This window comes from Xyrauchen texanus, chromosome 44, assembly GCF_025860055.1.
Source record: "Xyrauchen texanus isolate HMW12.3.18 chromosome 44, RBS_HiC_50CHRs, whole genome shotgun sequence".
Classification (NCBI taxonomy): domain Eukaryota; kingdom Metazoa; phylum Chordata; class Actinopteri; order Cypriniformes; family Catostomidae; genus Xyrauchen; species Xyrauchen texanus.
In genome coordinates, this window is record NC_068319.1 from 28068110 (window position 1) to 28088093 (window position 19984).

Sequence of the window (19984 nt, forward strand, 5' to 3'; positions counted from 1 at the left end):
AAAACAAATCAGAAAAATATTTTGTTGCAGTTTATAATGGGGGTGAAGACCTCACAAAAAACAAACTCCCGCTTATTAACAAAGCTGTGTATTGCCAATTTTCTTCATGATAAGAAATGCACAGTGACATATTATGATTCAATAAGTCACAAGCCATCGCGTTTTTACGATTGAGGGACATGCGTCCCTGCGACACAGTGTGCATCAGCCCGATGCAGTTTCAGTCTCCTCAGATCGTGACATTCGCGCAACTCATAGAAGAGGTGCTGACCGCACAGAAAAATGCCAATTTCGGAGCTTGTGGTTATTTACATGAACTGCTTCCATGTTATTTTAATTTTAATAAAGCATTAAATATAAATGCATTTAAGATGTAATGTCAGGGTGTTTATTTTAAAGACGTTCGACATGCAAGTTTTGCTTCAGCAAAAGACTATTCGACAATGAAAATTGTCTACAATTTTTTATTGTCGACGTTGTCGATAACGTTGTCTAATCATTTCAGCCCTATCTGGGTTGGTGTTATATATTGAAATTGAGTGATAACACTGGATTAGCTGGATAGCTAATCAGTTATTAAACTCTTGCCACTAATAATTAATTTACAAACCTGTAATGCTTAACAGACCAGTGGATGTTTTCAGATAGCTCAAATCAAATCACTTTATTGTCACACTACCATGTACACAAGTGCAACAGTAGGTGAAAGTCTTGTGCAGTTCCGAGCAACATAGCAGTCATGACAGTGACGAGACATATACCAATTTACAATAAACAACATATTTACACAACACAATAATTATATACAGTGTACAGTAAACAATACACACAATATAGAATACACATACAATAAAATAAAAAAATAAATATATACTGTAGTTGTATTGTGGAGAATATAATTATGACAGTCCAGTGTGAGATATAAAATTAATAAAGTGCAGTGCTGATGTATATTGATCGTGAGAGATCAAGTGTTGAAAAGTCTGATTGCTTGGGGGAAGAAGCTGTCATGTACCGGTAGTCAGCTGGTGCGGATCCTGATGCTGCGATGCCGCCTGCCTGATGGTAGCAGTGAGAGCAGCCCATGGCTCGGGTGGCTGGAGTCTCTAAAGATCCTCCGAGCTTTTTTTCACACACCGCCTGTTATATATGTCCTGGAGAGAGGGAAGCTCACCTCTGATGATGTGATTGGCAGTTCGCACCACCCTTTGCAAGTTGTGGCCGGTGATGCAGCCAGTCAGGATGCTCTCTACAGTGCTGCTTTAGAACCGTATGAGGACGTGGTGGTTCATTCCAAACTTCTTCAGCTGTCTCAGGAAGAAGAGGCACTGGTGAGCCTTCTTCACAACGGCCTCAATGTGGATGGACCATGTGAGTTCCTCTTGAAGCTGCTGACTCTCAGATAGTTGGGCTGATTCTTATGTTGGAGACAAAACTGGGGGCTTGTCCGGAATTTGGAATGCTTTGACACAGTGCTACTTTTGTTTACTTTTTTTGGTTTGTTTTACATTAAAATATAGTACAAGATAATCTAGTTAAATCAGTTTCATGAAATTCAACTAATTGTACAAAAGATAATTTTCTGTTATACAGTGTCATCTAATACTGGCATCCTTAGTTAACATGAGCAAGAAGGTTGTGAAAATTTCTGTATTGTTTATCCTTTTGATCTTTCAACAATATTCACAAAAATCTATCATCTAATGGATTTCAAAGAATTGCAATCAAAACACAAGTTTTATATAAAAATAATAATGTTTTAGTCAAACATATGTGTGGCACAATTATTGCCACCCTTTTATTCAATACTTTGTGCTACCTCCCTTGTGCAACCAAGATAACAGCTGTGAGTCTTCTCCTATAATGCCTAACGAGGTTGAAGAACACATGGTAAGGTATCTGAGACCATTCCTCCATACCTTCTTCAAATTCAGAGGTCCATATTGGTGGAATCTCCTCTGCAGTTCGCCTCACAGGTTTTCTATGGGGTTGGGGTCAGGGGACTGGGATGGCCATTGCATCAGTACTTTTCCATATGGCTACCTCTGTGTGCACCATCTCTGGTGTTTGCTGCCAAAAGCCGTGATTTTTGTTTTATCTTCCATAGAACCCGGTCCCATTTGAAGTTCCAGTAGTGTCTGGCAAACTGAAGATGATTGAGTTTGTTGTTGGATGAGAGCAGAGGCTTTTTTCTTTTTTTTACCCTCCCAAAAAACTTTTGGTGATGTAGGTAACGTCTGATTGTAATTTTGGAGACTTTCGACCCAACTGTAATTCTTCAGCTATGATCCTTGGAGAATATTTGGCCACTCGAACCATCCTCACTGTACATGGAGACAATAGACACATGTCCTCTTCCAGGCTGATTCTTAACATCTCCAGTTGATTGGAACTTATTGCCCTGATGGTAGAAATGGGTATTTTCAATGCTTAAGCTATTTTCTTATAGCCACTTCCCATTTTGTGAAGCCCGTTTCAATTATTTTACTTAAATTAAAGTTTAGATTTTAGTGAATATTTTTAATGAAGATCAAAAGTTTAAAAAATAAAGACCTTTTTCCACAGCCTCCTTTACTCATTTTACCAAGGGTGCCAATATTAGTGGAGGGCACTGTATAATCTAATTGTGTTGTACATACATGGCAACAAAATGTTTGGAATAATGTACAGATTTTGCAGATTTTGCTGTACCTCACAATAGGTACTTTTTCACCAAAGTAGCATTCAACTGATCACAAAGTCAGGAAATTACTCATGTAAAAACAGCATCATCACAATTTGAAAAAAGTCATTTTTCTCAAATCTTGACAGGCCCCATTTCCAGCAGGCATCACTCCAACAACTTATCCTTGAGTAATCATGCTAAATTGTTAATTCAGTACTAGAAAATCACTTGCCATTATATCAAACACAGTTGAAAGCTATTTGTTTCATTAAATGAAGCTTAACATTGTCTTCGTTTTTGAGTTGCCACTGTATGCAATAAACTAGCATGTCTTCAGGTCAATATTAGGTCAAAAATGGCAAAAAGGAATCAGCTTTTGCTAGAAACAACTTGGTCAATCATTGTTTTGAGGAATGACGGCTATACAATCCACCACCTGGATTGAGGTGAGTAACCGCGCCAACATGAGGACCTACTAAGTACTGGGAATTGGGTATTCTAAATTGGGAGATAAAGGGGAGAAAAAAGCAAACATCTAGGTTCCAGTGAGGCATTTATAATGAAAGTGAATGTGGCCAATCCATAAACGTTAAAATACTTACTATTTCAAAAGTATAGCCACAAGACATAAACAATATGTGTGTTAAGATGATTTTAGTATGAACGCTCCTTTAAGATTACTATCCCATAGGAATAGTCACTAGAAATTACAGTAAATATTGTTTTGAAATATTTACATTTATGAGTGTTGTGCCATCATTTAATGGTGTACCTGCCAAAAACGTTCCAGTTTTTGCATAGTTTACTGTATTTAATAATAGCCTATAACATATTAATATAAGAATGAAATCTATTTTTCAAAAACATTTATTCTTACGCACATATCATTATAATGTGTTAGAATGAATGAAAATTAAAATAACAAATAGCTAAAAATAAAATCTCTCATGAGGTCTCGTGATGTCACAGCTTCATTACGAGATACTCTTAAAATCACGTTCAGCACGTCCCGCTCCTGCACACACGCTCGTGGACGAGCACTGATCTACATCCGCGGCTTGACGGACAATACAATCATTAGCCTCTCAGAGGAGATGCTCGATCAGAGACAGATATCGTCAGACGCGATGATGAAGAGCGCTGATGTTAGAGGAAAGCAGGTGATCGTGTGGAGAAATGTGTTGCTGATGCTCGTGCTCCATATGAGCGCGCTCTACTCCATCCTCCTCATCCCCACAGCGCATCTATTCACCTGCATCTGGGGTAAGAATATAATCACTGATCTACTGGAAGTGTGCAATTTATCTGTCTTTTTCAGCAGCACATTAGACCACATGCAATATGCACAATCAAATTGTGATTTGATGCATTTTAAATATCTGTAGATTTAGCAGACTCAAAAAATAATTTTAAAATTTACGTATTTTAATTTCATAACAAAATTCCATTAAACTGAATTGAGTAATCTTCAATAAATTAAAAGGATTTTAAATTTTATACATTTTAATGAAATTAAATGACAAAATTTTAAAAATGACTGAAATGTGCAGATTGTCAAAATAATAATAATAACAATATATTTTAATAAATATGAATAACTAATTACTACAATTTACCTTAATTAAATGTATAATTACAATAATATTAAAATGATACTTGTGAGAGATGCTATCTGTAAAATCAATTACAATAAATAATATAATTATTAAATAATTATATTGATAATCATCTATATTTATACAAAACAGCAGAAAAATGAAATATATACAAATATATATTTTCAAATGTTATGAATTAACTAATTATTTTAAATTAATAAATCAGTGTAATAAAATGAATACTATAGTAATGATACACTACATTTTAATAAATATAAATAACTAATTAATACAATTTACATTTATGTATTAACAAATTATTTTAAAATAATAATAATAATATTGTACTGGTAAGATGTGTTGACAGTAAAACTAATAAAAAATAAGAATTATTGAAAAATAAGAATTAACATCATTAAATGAACATATAGTACACACTTTCTGTATGATAGAATTTTACTGACTTTATACTAAAATACCTATAGATGTAGCAGATTTATAGTTATTTAATAATAATTATTTATACGAATATATGTTATAATATGTTTTTATTATAAATATAATTATAATAATCAATAGCATAATAATGAATAAATATATATTAATATATTGATCATTTAAATATAAAAGTAAAATGTTAAATACTGAAACATTTATAGATAGATAGATTGATAGATTATGCAAACCTCATGTGACTTGTTTAATTAGAACAGTGTACATGGAAATATATTATTGAGGCAGCTGATGGTGCATGTCAGAAACATCAGGTGTGAAAACAATGAATTTGAAATGAGGAAACTTCAAGAGTCTAGTTGCTATGGAGATTCAGAGCACTAAGTGTTCTAGACGTGCACAAACAGCTCTCACCATTTGAAGTGGATACAAACTTTTGTAAGCACCCATGTATATATCTGCATGTGCATGCATCATCATGCCTGCATTGGGTCACCAGGGCGTGCGTGCAGTCAATCAATCTTGAATTATTACTGTACAGTTGGGTTTAGTCAGTGCGTCTGATGCCCTAGGCACTTTGTTTTATTAATATACTCCAGGCAACCTATTTATAGCTAATGTACTAAAATTTTCTCCCAGCATGCTCTTTTATAACAGAATTGTGTAGCAAGTGCATGCTGACTACACTGCTGTGTACTGTGTTTCTGCAGCATACGTGTGTTTCATAGTCACAGCACTGGGCATTACTGCAGGAGCCCATCGGTTATGGAGCCACAGGTCTTATAAAGCCAAACTGCCTCTCAGGATATTTCTGGCTGCTGCAAACTCAATGGCGTTTCAGGTAAGGGCAAGACAAAAACACATGTGTATTATTGTACAATTAGTATCAATCCAGCATTGATGTAAGTGTAAATTTCAAAAAGCATTTTTTAGCGTTCTGCGTTTGTACGGATTTAAGGAATTACTCATGAAATTGTGATGGTTGACATAATACTCAGTTTGTCTCTGTTTCACCTGTTGCCACTCCTGAGGAATAACAGTGCAGGACTTTATGAAGGTGTCATGTTCTCTCCAACAGAATGACATCTATGAATGGTCGCGGGATCATCGAGTGCACCATAAGTACTCGGAGACAGACGCAGACCCTCACAATGCAAAGCGAGGATTCTTCTTCGCACATATTGGTTGGCTGTTTGTGCGCAAGCACGTGGATGTTATTGAGGGAGGCCGCAGACTGGACTTCAGTGACCTGTTGGCTGATCCTGTTGTTGTATTTCAGAGAAAGTAAGTACACCATGAATATGTAATGGCACCAACTATTTTTAGTTAGCCTAACCCTCACCCTAACTCTATAATCAAGAGGCTCAGTTAGATGTGTAATAAAAACTGTGAAATTGCATGCCTTTCACACATTAAAGTATTGGATATTTGATACAGGTATTATAAGACATCCGTTGTGGTGATGTGTTTCCTGTTGCCCACGGTGGTACCATGGTACTTCTGGGGAGAGAGCATGTGGAATTCATATTTCCTGGCCTCTATCCTGCGCTACACCATTTCTCTCAACGTGACGTGGTTAGTCAACAGTGCTGCTCACATGTATGGAAACCGCCCCTATGACAAGCACATCAGCCCTCGGGAAAATCGCTTTGTCACTTTTGGAGCAATGGGTATGTCATTCAAATTTTGCTTATTTGCTTTGTAGCATAAAAGAACAACATCAAAGGACAGCATACTTACCTAACATGTAGTGTTAAGTGAAGTTAATGTGACTTTTTGAGAGCTCTATCTGGCATGTAATGCCCACTTTCACAATCCAATTATGGTCAAGTCCTACACCATTATGTTATGTCTGAAAACGTTCAGTATTGTTTCCTGTTGGACTCAGTTATGTTATGCACTGCGAGTGACAGGTTACCGTGCCTTTAAGGCTTACGGCAGTGATTTACGACAAGGGTCAACAAATGTAATGTTTTTGCGACAGTTCAGTAAACACAACATGAACAGAGCTACACGGTGTGGTTATTGAGTCTTACACAAACACAACATTTGGCGAACGAGGATGTCTGAATTCGTCTTACCACCACCGCCACCTTTCCTACCTGTTCCCGGTGATCCAGCTGTTCCTTGGGATCACTCGCTGACGTCGTTTGAGGATTATCTGCTAGCTTTGGGACACTCGGACCTAGCGGAGGCGAGGAAGTGCGCGCTCCTGCGCCATTGTCTCGGGCAGGAGGGACAGCGAATCTTCGCCACGCTCACCTTATCGGATGATAAGTACATCACAGCCACGACCGCCTTGAAGGCCCACTTCAGCTCCGGAAGAAGCCGGCGGATGCACCGTTTTGAGTTCCGTCAGAGAACGCAAAAGCCGGGTGAGACCGTTGTCCACTATGTATCAGCATTACGTGAGCTGGCTAGACTTTGTGATTTTGGGGCTTTGGAGGATGGACTTATAGTTGACCAGTTAATAGAGAAAACGTCATGTAACCAACTGAGGGAGAGACTATTACTAGAGCCAGACTCCACGACACTAGCGGACGCTTTAGTAATTGGAAAGCAGTTGGAAACGGCCCTAATGGAGGCGCGCAAGTTCGGCCGCGCTGCGCACAAGCCTGTGACATCATCACCACCGTCAGTTCAGCACACAGAGACTGCAGAGGCGGCTGACTGGGTGAGTGACCGTTTAGATGTACAGAGAGTGGACAGGGGGCCTAGGGAGAGTGGGCACAAGAGCTGTAGTAACTGTGGCTCCCCTAAACATGCAACCAGAGATCAGTCATGCCCTGCCCAAGGGAAACGTTGTCGTAACTGCAACAAGTTGAACCATTTTGCACGCTGCTGTCGCTCTTCCCCTGCTTGCCATGATACTGCGGCTGTCCCCATAAACACTGTACAGACCTCACAGCCTTCGTTCAAGCTCTGCACATGCCATGTGGGCACAGCTCTCATTCCACTCCTCGTGGACACAGGGGCGAAAGTGTCAATTCTAAACAAATGCACATATGATCGCTTTTTCAGTCGCGTGCCTCTGGAAGCAGTGGCTAAACCCCTGTTAGGCTATGGCCATTCTCCCATCTCCACTCTGGGTGTGGCCCGCCTGCCCATCAGGTATGATCAACAATGTGCGCCTGCCACCAAGTTCTGCATCACCCGGAAGGGAGCTAACATTATGGGCCTAGACTTGTTCCTTGCCCTGGGTTTTAGTGTGAGTGATGCTAGGGGCCTGCATGTCCTGCAAGTTGCCACCTCCTGGCCTGACCGCTACCCACAACTGTTCAACGGGCTGGGCCGCATGACTGGTTTTGTACACCAGCCCACTGTAAAACCATCAGTCCGCCCTGTTATCCAGCCCCTACGGCGCATTCCCCTGACCCTCCGTGACGCGATGGAGGCCGAACTGCATCGCCTTGTGGAGGCGGACGTCATAGAGCCTGTTGACGCCTTGCCGTGGGTGTCTAACCTGGTGATAGCCAAGAAAAAGGGGGGCGGACTGCAGCTCTGTGTCGACCTCACAGATGTCAACAAAGCCATCATCCCTGATAAGTATCCCCTACCTACGGCTGAGGAGCTCACTAGCCATTTCCACAGCTCCATTGTTTTCAGTAAGATGGACTTACGAAACGGCTACCTCCAGGTCCCTCTGGCACCGGCCAGCATGGATCTTACGGCGTTTGTCACGCATGGGGGGGCTTTCAGGTTTAAACGTATGGCATTTGGACTTTCATCAGCCCCAAGCTGTTTGCAGAAGATAATGTCACTCATACTGGCTGGTATCCAGGGTGTATCCATCTACCTGGATGACGTGGTGGTGCATGCGCCCTCCACCGCACTCCATGACGATCGCCTGGAGCAGGTTTTTCAGCGTTTCGAACAGCATGGGGTCACACTGAACTCTGAGAAATGCATGTTCGGGGTTGAGGAGGTCGAGTTCCTGGGCTTCAGGCTCTCGAAGGAGGGCATCGCCCCAATAATGTCCCACACTGAGGCCATTCTGTCCCTGCCAGACCCGCATTCACCATCCCAGCTGTCTTCCTTCCTGGGGATGGCCGCTACTACCTCAGATTCATGCCACACTACTCTGACTCAACGGCCCCCTCCGCCAGCTTCTCAGGAAGGATGTTCCGTGGGACTGGACCCCGGCCTGCCACGAAGCCGTGTGCATCCTCAAACGGCAGCTCACGTCCCCACCCACACTGTCCCATTTTAGCCTGACCACGCCCACTATGGTCACCTGCGACGCTTCCGGGGTGGCGCTAGGCGCTGTGCTCTCACAGATTCAAGAGGGGGTGGAACGCCCGGTGGCTTTCACCTCACGGGCACTTACTCCAGCAGAACAGAAGTATTCGGTGGGGGAGAGGGAAGCCCTGGCCTGCCTGTGGGCGTGCGAACGCTGGCATGTTTACCTATACGGGAGGCCTTTCACCATCCGCATGGACCACCAAGCGCTGACGGCACTGCTGGCAACTAAAGGCTCGGGGCACAGGCCCATGAGACTGCTGCGGTGGGCTGATAGGCTGAGCCAGTATAACTTCAGTCTGGAGTTTATGCCTGGGCGGGCCAACACGGTGGCCGACCTCCTGTCTAGAGACGAAGGAGACGGCCGAGGTGACACCAGACACAGAGAGCGACAAAGACTGGGTCCACATCCTGCACGGCCCCCTCAGTTCAGTAGTCACTCTGGCGGAGCTGCAGCAGGCCTCAGCTACAGACGAGGCCCTCACAACTCTTCGTAACTACGTCCAGGACGGCTGGCTGGCCAAAGTGGATGACAGGTTGCTTCCCTATTACCGCTTCCGCAACGAGCTCTCCTGCTGGGGGGCAGTGTGTCTGGCCCGTGGCCACCGTGCGGTCGTTCCGGAGATTCTCAGGTCCAGAGTACTAAACATGGCACATGAGGGGCACCTGGGGGTGGTCAAGGTGAAGCAGCGCTGCCGTGACACAGTGTGGTGGCCCCACATAGACTCTGATGTTGAGGATCTGGTGCGTAACTGCACCTGCTGCCTCCTGAGTGGGAAAACTGGTCAGCCTGCCACAGCCCCTCTCACCCCGACCCCTTGGCCGTCTTCACCCTGGGAACATATTCAGGTCGACCTCTGTGGAGAACTTCACGGGGCACCTGCTCACGCTCGCTACCTGCTGGTTGTGCACGATCTTCATTCGAAATGGCCAGAGGTTTTCCAGCTGAGCTCCATCACTGCACACTCCATCATCGACCGCCTGGACAACCTGTTTGGGCGCTGGGTTTTGGCCTCCCCAGTGTTGTCACAATGGATAACGGGCCCCAATTTGCTTCGGCAGAGTTCACTGAGTTTCTAACGATACGGTCCATTAAGCACATCGGGACGGCAGTGTATCACCCAGAGAGTAATGGGGGGGGGGTGGAAAGACTGAATAAAACCCTTAAAAATGGAATCCGAGCTTGTCTGGAGGAAGGGAAAACCTTCAGCAACGCATTCGACCAAACTCTCCTGACCATCCGGGCATCCAAACATTCCACCACTGGAGTGTCACCTGCATTGCTCATGATTGGGCGCGAACTAAAGCAACCACTGGACTGTTTGAGAGCTGAGCCAGCTCCTACACGTGGAAGCCAGAGCTCAGGTGAAAGGTTCGCAGGCTCGGATGAAAGCGAGATTTGATGTCACGCACAGAGTGCAAAACCCCTCACTTTCTGCAGGGGTTTGGGTCAGGATCAAACACCTCCACCGCCAAAATAAGCTGCAGTCGTACTGGTCAGAGCCCCTGCGGGTGACTAAGCAGTTGGGTCCTGCCACTTACAGACTGGAGAATGGGACTCGTTGGCACTCAAACCGCCTGCACCGAGTCGCAGCCCCCACAGCACCGGTATCACCTCCGTCCCCAGCAGTGGCTCTAGGTTGGCAGCCCAGGCCAAGAGCTAACCGATTGGGGGGGTATTCCACCAGCACTGCCCGATGCAGCTTCTCGGCCAGCACGCCCTCAGAGAATGAGGGTCCCGCCCGTCTGGCATGGGGACTATGTGACAGGGTGATTGTGACACTGGGGAATGGGGGCTGAATGTTATGTTTCAGTTTCCAGGGGGAAATGTTATGTCTGAAAACGTTCAGTATTGTTTCCTGTTGGACTCAGTTATGTTATGCACTGCGAGTGACAGGTTACGGTGCCTTTAAGGCTTACGGCAGTGATTTACGACAAGGGTCAACAAATGTAATGTTTTTGCGACAGTTCAGTAAACACAACATGAACAGAGCTACACGGTGTGGTTATTGAGTCTTACACAAACACAACACATTACATTACTTGTAGTTGTATACGTTTTTTCACTCAGAAATACTTCACATTACGGAAGTAAAATGGACTGTGAACACTGTTATTTCTGTTGACAATCTGTCTCCCCCACTGTGATCCAGGTATCTGAATTTGCTGAAAGTGGTAAATCTATTATTATTATTATTATTTCACAGGTGAAGGTTTCCACAACTTCCATCACACGTTTCCATTTGATTACTCAACCAGTGAGTTTGGCCTGCGTTTGAACCCCACCACCTGCTTCATCGACCTCATGTGTTGGTTTGGCCTCGCCAGTAACCGCAAGAAAGCCACTCCAGAAATTATAAAAGCCCGTAAACTCCGGACAGGTGACGGGAATGCTTGATGAGCCAGTGGCATTTACAACCGAAGCAAATCAAGTCGGGAATGCACACAGAGATTTGAGTTGAGTAAAATTGATTTTGTACTTATCAATTTTAAATTCACCAAAACATTGTGTGAATTAAGTGGTCTTACTATGCCTATTTTGTTCCATGTTCATTTTGCTGCTTTTAGGACGTTTGTGGCTTATTTGTAAAGCTTGCTATTTATCAAATAATGTATTTTCTCTATAAATGGTCATTTTAAATTAATAGCCAAAAAAATAAAAAATCTATTCAGTAATAACCTGATATGAAAAACAACAAAATGGTTTTATAATTTGTCTTTAACTACAGTATTACATAAAAACATACTTGCCTTAAATGTGAAACTTTTAAAGGAAAAGTTCATCCAGAAAATACAATTCTAACATCACTCATCACCATTCCTAGCCAATCTGCTGTTTTTTTCTCTCTCTCCATGGAACACAAAACACAGAAATAATGAGTTATAATAACTTTTGAGTGAACTATTCCTTTACTTAGAACTTGTACCTTTGGAGAATAATTTAGTACTTAAAGCAATTTGTATGCTGCTGATATACAAGTGTAAGTACAACTTTATTATTTTGTTGTGAGTTCAATAAAAAAGCTCATTCACAGTGGCTCCATGTTTAGACAAGAACGTCTCTGTTACGACTGAAATCTTGGTTCCCTGAAGGGGGTGGAAGACGCAGCCTCAGTAGCCGACGCTATAGGAACTCCTCCAAGGAGAAAAAAATCTCTGAAACCCTTGATAATTATGCCAAGCTGGATTGTAGTGCGACAAAGCTACAGTTAAATGCATCTCATATCCTTTTTTCGAGGAGCCAAGGTTACAGTCGTAATAGAGACATTCCATTTAAACGTCACTTTGACGATGAATCAATAGCTGACGCAATGGGAATTGTATACCATAACACTGCTACTGATTCACCTGTACCAAAGCAATGCCCACTAACCAAAAGGGTAGAGAAAAAGCATTGAAATAGCCTTCCCTTCATTTTGAACAATAGGAAGGAAGAGGGAGAATAAAGAAATAGTTTATGGTAAAAAAGTATGACAATGACTCTACCCATTTCAGGTAGTAAAACAATGTTCAGATACTCTTCTTCACACCACAGTGGGAAGGAAAGAGACAGAATGGTCATAGAACAGGAACATAATACATTGACAGCCGATGGGGTACTGAAGTATTGAAAATGACTCCTCTTTGTAAACACAGTTGGAAGAGAGAGGATGGCATAGGCATAAGACCAGGCTAATAATAAAATAAATAACTCTAGCCACACCATATTGACAAATCAACCCTCCTTCAAAAATCTGGGAAGAAAGGGAGGAAGCATTTCAGCTATAAAGAAATTGGCAAAGGTGTTAGGGGAAGCCCAGCCTGCACAGATGTCATCCAAGGACTTTGCCCACACACAGAATGAGGCAATGCTCCTGGTGAAATGAGCCCTAACACCTATGGGACACTGTATGCTTGCAAACTGGCATCTACAACCCAGTGAGAAAGCCTTTGTCTGCTTTGGAGGCATGTCTAATGGTTTGGCTGCTCATGAGGTTTGGCTGTCTCCAAGCAAAGAACTGTTTAAACAGCCTGATTTTACTCGTTTGGTCAGTATTCATGCTTAATGCCCTCACAAGACACAGCATGTGCAATGTCTTAACCTCGCCCAACTCAAAGGAAAGAACCCTGAGCCCTTATGACGGTGGCCAGAATTTTGAGCTTTTAATAAGCCTGGTCAAAAGGCCTGAAGGTCCCCGACAAATTTGACTGAAGCCAAAGCGAATGGTAGCACATTCTTTAATGAGAGTATGCATAGTGGTTCAAACAGGGAACCTGTAAATGCTTTTAGTACCGATTGTAACGGTGCAAGAGGGTCTCAGTCGTCTAGCACCATGAAGGAACTTACTGATCAGAGGGTGTTTGCCCACAAACAAATCACCTAGGAGGTCGTGGCCCATCGCTATACGCCTTAAGCGTAGGAGTAAGTCCTGAATCCAAACGATCTTGTAAAAGGCACCACCTGCTCAGGGCAATGCCCTGGATCCTCACACTGAGAGGAACACCATTCAGTGAAAGTAGCCACTTCAAGGCATACAGCCACCTCATTGAGGTGACCCTGGCCTGTAGTATGGTGTCACAACATTTGTGTGTCAGACAAGCCCCGTTTAGGGGCCAAACATGAAGTTTTCACAGCTCCTGCTGGGTCGTGCCTCGAGCCTGCAAGAGCAGATCCCTCCAGGGAATTTCTCACGGGGGATCATCCAACAGATCTTCCAGCTACGGGAACCAAGGATGGTTGGGCCACTCTGGTGCAACCAACAACATGGTTTCTCTGTCTTCCTGAACTTTACACAGCGCAGTAGCAAGTGGACAGGAGGCAATGCATATTTGCATTTTCAAGCTATTTCTGAGCTTGGGTGTCCAAGCCAGCAGCCTTCATGGAGTACCAGAGGCAACAGGTGTGGGTACACCATATCTTCCAAGAATACCTCAAAAATCCTCTGAAATGCCAGAGGATGAAGTCTCCATTCTCCTGAATCCCTGACATTAGAGCAAATCTGCTGTGCAGTTCAGATGTCTGGGGACATGTGTCGCATGTATCTACAGAAGATGAGATTTGCTCCAGATGAGAATCCAGCGCGGCAGAGCAAGAGATGCGATGATGTCTCTTTACGACAGAGCGCAATGCCCTTCTGATTGAAAGTTGCCGTTCTTCAATTAGCAAGTGCAATTAGACAGCAGTGTGTCAATAGGAGACATACTTGATCATGTCGAGGAGCTCTCAAGCTGACCCAACATTGGAGGCCTTATATGTAACAAGCCCAGAGCCCAATCCTGCTGGAACTTTCTGTACGTTGCACAAAGTGAGCTCTCTATCATATATTTGGCGAGAAGACACTGTAGCTCTGAGCGTAAGATCGATGTGTCCTGCACCATCATGGTGGAGGAGAGAACTCTGTTGAGGGTGGCCACTTCAAAAACTGAAGCTCATAGCTGTGCTCTACTATGCTCACCAACCAGCTGGAGACTCCCAGAAGATTGGTTGAAAGCTGGATTTTTGCTTATGATTGATTCTCAAGCAACTGCAATGAGAACACTTTAGAATTATTTAGAATTATAACTATTGAAATTTGGAAAACATATGGCACACTGCATACAGAAACATAAACAGTAATAACACTGTGAATATGTGCTTGGTCCTAGCATGGAACAATGGGGAGACCAAGAGAGTGCAATCTTGAATTAAGGCCATGGCCACAGGGCACTCACCATTGGCTCAGTCTCTGCCTTAAAACTGCATAGATGTCATCCTAATAATGTTCATCCGCATAAAAGTACGATTTTGCATATGTACAAAAATATTCTGATTTAGAAAACTGCACGATATGAGCTTTTTTTTTAAATAAATGTGCAAGCTTAATTGTTTTTTATTTGACTGATATTTTATTATATTCCGGGTGCCCCTATCCAGAGTAAAATAATCTGAAATAATCCTTTTGTTTGTACCATTGCTAACGTGTGTCCATAAAGTAACTTAATCCATCCAATAAAGGTTTTTCCCGGACCCTTATATTTCCAAAATCCTAAAAAGATAATCCCATTCTACCATATCAAACGCCTTTTCGGCATCAAGTGAGATGGCCGTGACTGGAGTCTGTTCATTCGCCACTGACCACATAATATTTATGAAACACATCATGTTATCAGAAGAGCTGCGGCCCCGAATAAACCCCACCTGATCTACATGTATAAGAGATGTCATAAATTCTGGCTAACCGATTAAGTAAAGTTATGACAATATAGCAATCTAGCTGGATCAGGGAAATTGGATGGTAACTCTTACATTTGCATGGATCTTTGTCCTTTTTAGAATCAGACTGATCCGGGCTTGTGTCATGGTTGGTGGAAGCTTTCCATTCTTTAATGTTTCTGTATAAACTTCTAACAAAAGTGGAGCCAATTCTGTAGCATAAGATCTAAAACAATTCAGCTGCAAAACCATCTGGCCCCAAACCCTTGCCTGTAGGTAAGGCCTTAATTACCTTGCCAAGCTCCTCCAAGGTTATCTCAGAATCAAGAGAATTTTATTGCTCATTCGTCAATTAGGAAGTTCTAATGGTTCCACAACGTTTCTAATGTCTTCATCAGTAGACGAAGATGTAGAACTATAGAGATCAAGATAGAATTCCTTAAAAGCATTATTAATATCAATGGCTGAGGTAAATATTTCACCACCAGCAGATTTCACTGAGGGAATGGTAGAAAAAGACTCTCTCTGCTTCATGTATCTAGTCAAAATCTTCCCTGCTTTGTCTCCGTCTCAAAATATGACCAAAATATTGCCCTATATAGGCAAAACTCCACCATCCATGACAAAATAGTATTATGTCATTAAACGACATTCAGCACTTCAGCTCTGCCTCGGCACTTTTAATATTCCCTTCCTACTCCAGGAGTTCCCGAGTGGATGTTTTGATGAATGAGGCATACTGTATGATCCGATCCCTAAGAACCACCTTAAGTGCCTCCCAAGTCACGCCCACAGAGGACACTGAGGTCCAGTTGAGCTCCATATAGACATTGATTTCAGCCTTTAGCATTTGTTGGAATACAGAATGGATACATTTGATACTTTTTGGATCAAAAGGGATACATTAAAATGGCAAATATATGATTTCCTTTTCTCCATATGTGGCAACACCTCTAAACTCACCAGGGTGTGATCTAAGACTAAAATGTTTCCAGTTGAGCAATCAAGAACAGATGAAAATGAGGGACTATTATTAATCTTAAATGTGGTACTGACTGGTACTGCTACTCCCTATATGCATATTATGCAGTCTGCGTAGTGCACCTTCTCTCTGCAGGGGCACGATCTTACTCTAGAGGGGCACCAGAAACTCCACCGGCTGCCGTTCCTCACACATACGAACCACGAATCTGTCGGCTTCTATCATGAACTGCTTAGAGAGTGCTGACAACAGTGTATTTGCACCTGTACCCAGAACAACATGTCACCCCTCAAGCGGATTTGCAGAGTTTTCCTATGGGGCGGGGTGGAGCCACATGGAGTGATTTGCGTGATGGTTAAAACCGCTACTGCCCGTCCTGCTGTAGGGGCAAGCTCCTCTCCCCTGCAATCTTCGGAAGGCAAGCGCTGAACCGTAGGACGATGCTTACGCCAAAGGAAAGCATTCTCTGACTATATTTTTGACTGCCCTCTTTGCCTATTTTCATTCTTGTTTGGTTGTGTGTGTCATAAACAACCAGGATCCAGACCTCTGGCATCTCTCCTCCATGAGTAGCATCATAAGAGCATGCATATGTTTGAAAAAACATCAGGACATGGAACCGAAACAAAATCAGTATTAGAAGAGCAACACACCTTTAGTCCACAATACATGTCATCTACCCACATACATTTAGTTTACCATAAATGTCCAAAGGGGATGTCTGACGAACTGAGATTAATTTGATCATATGAATTTGTTAAAATAAAGTATAAATTCAAGCTGTAAAACATTAGATTCACATAGACAGCTTATTATGAGTCCCCAAGTGAATTAAAACACCCAATTAAATGGGAATGTACTAGGAAGCCAATTGCCTTGTTTGTAGACACATTCTAGAACAGTTAGATGATGTGATGAGGGATGTAGCAGGTGTTAAGCAGGGTGATGATTCAGTTGTTAAGCATTTTTCTTTACTCTGAATAATTCAGGTAGCAGTATACATAAAGCATTTGCTGTTTCTGTCGTTTTGTCAAAGGTGCGTTTATATAAGGGAGCGCCATGATGTGACGAAACAAAAGTAGATTGTTCCAATGTTGCACGCTTGCACTGTAAACAAAGGAGCGATTGTTTTATCAAGTAACTTGCTTCCAGAGATACGGTATAACGTAATTTCATGTTGAATTAACATGTTTATATAGTGTTGACAACTCCAACATTAAAATAAAGAAAATCATCTGTCCACATGCAACATGTAGGCTTAATCTTTAGTTTAGCAAATATGCAAATTCTTTGCTCACTGTGTGCTCACACTAATCTCGACAAGCATCCAATGAACCGCGGAAGGCTGTAGGAGAGAGAGAGAGAGACGGTTGCACCACTTTACCAGCACCAGTGCAGGCATGAGGGATAGCCAGTCAATTGAACTTGATACCAAGAGTTGCTGATACTCTATAGATCAACAAACTTACAGAAATCTTGCAGTTGTTCTGTTTGGTGAGAATGTGAAAATGCTTGTATACCTTTAAGACAATGCCCTCAATTTCAAAGGGCAGGGTGTCAGCAGCAGTTTGGAGGGTATTGTGAACAATATGTGCAGCATATCCAACACCAACTAGAGTATATGGGGTAGCTTGATTCAGCTTGGTAAAAACATTACTGTCCCCCCTTCTTGCTTTACAACAAAGTTAAGTTAGTAGTGGTGTTGTCTGCACAAAGGCAGATCACTTTGTCCATCAATTCTATTTCTCACAAGATAATATCTCTCTACAGATCCACATTTCTGACCATCAGTACCTTTTTGATCAAGAAGTATCTGATGAAAATGGGGGTTGGCTTTACCTTTAAGTAATTTTGTTAATTAATTGTCATTATTTGACCTACCAACTTTGAGTGTGTGCATGACATGAACCTCAGCCACCACTGAAGACCATTTTTGGACCCTGGTTGTGCCATAGTGTATGTGTGTTTCGAAAATGTGAATGCCAGGTAAACTGGTGTAAATGAGCACAAAAAAACTGATCATTGTTGTAGTTACATTGCAGAGTTTTAGTAGATGGGTTGTGATGTTAAAATGAAATATTAATGCATTCCATGTTATCAAAATTTCACTTCAACCAGGTAACCCTCTTTACTGTCACAGCAATATACTTGGCTTGCATTTTCAGATGATCCACAAAGAAAAGGATATGCTTATTTCAGATTGTCGTAGAAAACACAAATTTTTCTTTTGGCATGCATGTCTCCAAGAACTTTAGAAGCCACCTGCTCTGAGGACAACACTAAGAAACTTCAAATGGGTAAAGTTGTTGGTGTGGCAAACAGGTACATTGCAAACTGATTGACCAAAAGTAGTTCTAGGAGGAATTACTGCAAATTAGCTTGCAATGACTAAGAAACAGCTTTTTAAAACACAAACAACACACCAGAGACTGTAACTAAATGACATTGAGTACACTTGATTTTATGTCATGGGGACATAATACACATATATATATATATATATATATATATATATATATATATATATTAATTGCGTTAATTATTTTAACGCATTATTTCTTGTCAAATGAATCGCACTGAATTAACGCGTTAAATCGACAGCCTTACTCTATATATATATATATATATATATATATATATACTACACACACACAGGTGAAACTCGAAAAATTTGAATATCGTGCAAAAGTTCATTAATTTCAGTAATTCAACTTAAAAGGTGAAACTAATATATTATATAGACTCATTACAAGCAAAGTAAGATATTTCAAGCCTTTATTTGATATAATTTTGATGATTATGGCTTACAGCTTATGAAAACCCTAAATTCAGAATCTCAGAAAATTAGAATATTGTGAAAAGTTTCAGTATTGTAGGCTCAAAGTGTCACACTCTAATCAGCTAAACACCTGCAAAGGGTTCCTGAGCCTTTAAATGGTCTCTCAGTCTGGTTCAGTTGAATTCACAATCATGGGGAAGACTGCTGACCTGACAGTTGTGCAGAAAACCATCATTGACACCCTCCACAAGGAGGGAAAGCCTCAAAAGGTAATTGCAAAAGAAGTTGGATGTTCTCAAAGTGCTGTATCAAAGCACATTAATAGAAAGTTAAGTGGAAGGGAAAAGTGTGGAAGAAAAAGGTGCACAAGCAGCAGGGATGACCGTAGCCTGGAGAGGATTGTCAGGAAAAGGCCATTCAAATGTGTGGGGAGCTTCACAAGGAGTGGACTGAGGCTGGAGTTACTGCATCAAGAGCCACCACACACAGACGGGTCCTGGACATGGGCTTCAAATGTCAAATGTCTTACCTGGGCTAAAGAAAAAAAGAACTGGTCTGTTGCTCAGTGGTCCAAAGTCCTCTTTTCTGATGAGAGCAAATTTTGCATCTCATTTGGTAACCAAGGTCCCAGAGTCTGGAGGAAGAATGGAGAGGCACACAATCCAAGATGCTTGAAGTCCAGTGTGAAGTTTTCACAGTCTGTGTTGGTTTGGGGAGCCATGTCATCGGCTGGTGTTGGTCCACTGTGCTTTATTAAGTCCAGAGTCAACGCAGCCATCTACCGGGACATTTTAGAGCACTTCATGCTTCCTTCAGCAGACAAGCTTTATGGAGATGCTGACTTCATTTTCCAGCAGGACTTGGCACCTGCCCACACTGCCAAAAGTACCAAAACCTGGTTCAATGACCATGGTATTACTGTGCTTGATTGGCCAGCAAACTCGCCTGACCTGAACCCCATAGAGAATCTATGGGGCATTGCTAAGAGAAAGATGAGAGACATGAGACCAAACAATGCAGAAGAGCTGAAGGCCGCTATTGAAGCATCTTGGTCTTCCATAACACCTCAGCAGTGCCACGGGCTGATAGCATCCAT

At 42.2% G+C, this 19984-nt stretch overlaps 1 protein-coding gene across 1 annotated transcript; it reads left to right on the forward strand.

The window, feature by feature from the left end:
- The first annotated feature begins 3680 nt into the window (after window positions 1–3680).
- On the forward strand, window positions 3681–11902 carry LOC127636900 (stearoyl-CoA desaturase 5-like). The gene is made up of 5 exons (XM_052117693.1): window positions 3681–3928; window positions 5427–5557; window positions 5795–6000; window positions 6154–6386; window positions 11163–11902. The coding sequence occupies exons 1-5, from the start codon at window positions 3760–3762 to the stop codon at window positions 11351–11353; spliced, it is 930 nt and encodes a 309-aa protein (XP_051973653.1). The 5' UTR covers window positions 3681–3759; the 3' UTR covers window positions 11354–11902.
- Window positions 11903–19984: the final 8082 nt, after the last annotated feature.

What these genes read in the sequence shown, in the direction of transcription:
- LOC127636900 (XM_052117693.1), top strand. Translation starts at nt 3,760, where the DNA reads ATGCTCGATCAGAGACAGATATCGTCAGACGCGATGATGAAGAGCGCT. An exon ending in CAAACTCAATGGCGTTTCAG is followed by an intron (nt 5,558 to 5,794) that starts GTAAGGGCAAGA and finishes TCTCTCCAACAG; the next exon opens with AATGACATCTATGAATGGTC. An exon ending in TGTCACTTTTGGAGCAATGG is followed by an intron (nt 6,387 to 11,162) that starts GTATGTCATTCA and finishes ATTATTTCACAG; the next exon opens with GTGAAGGTTTCCACAACTTC.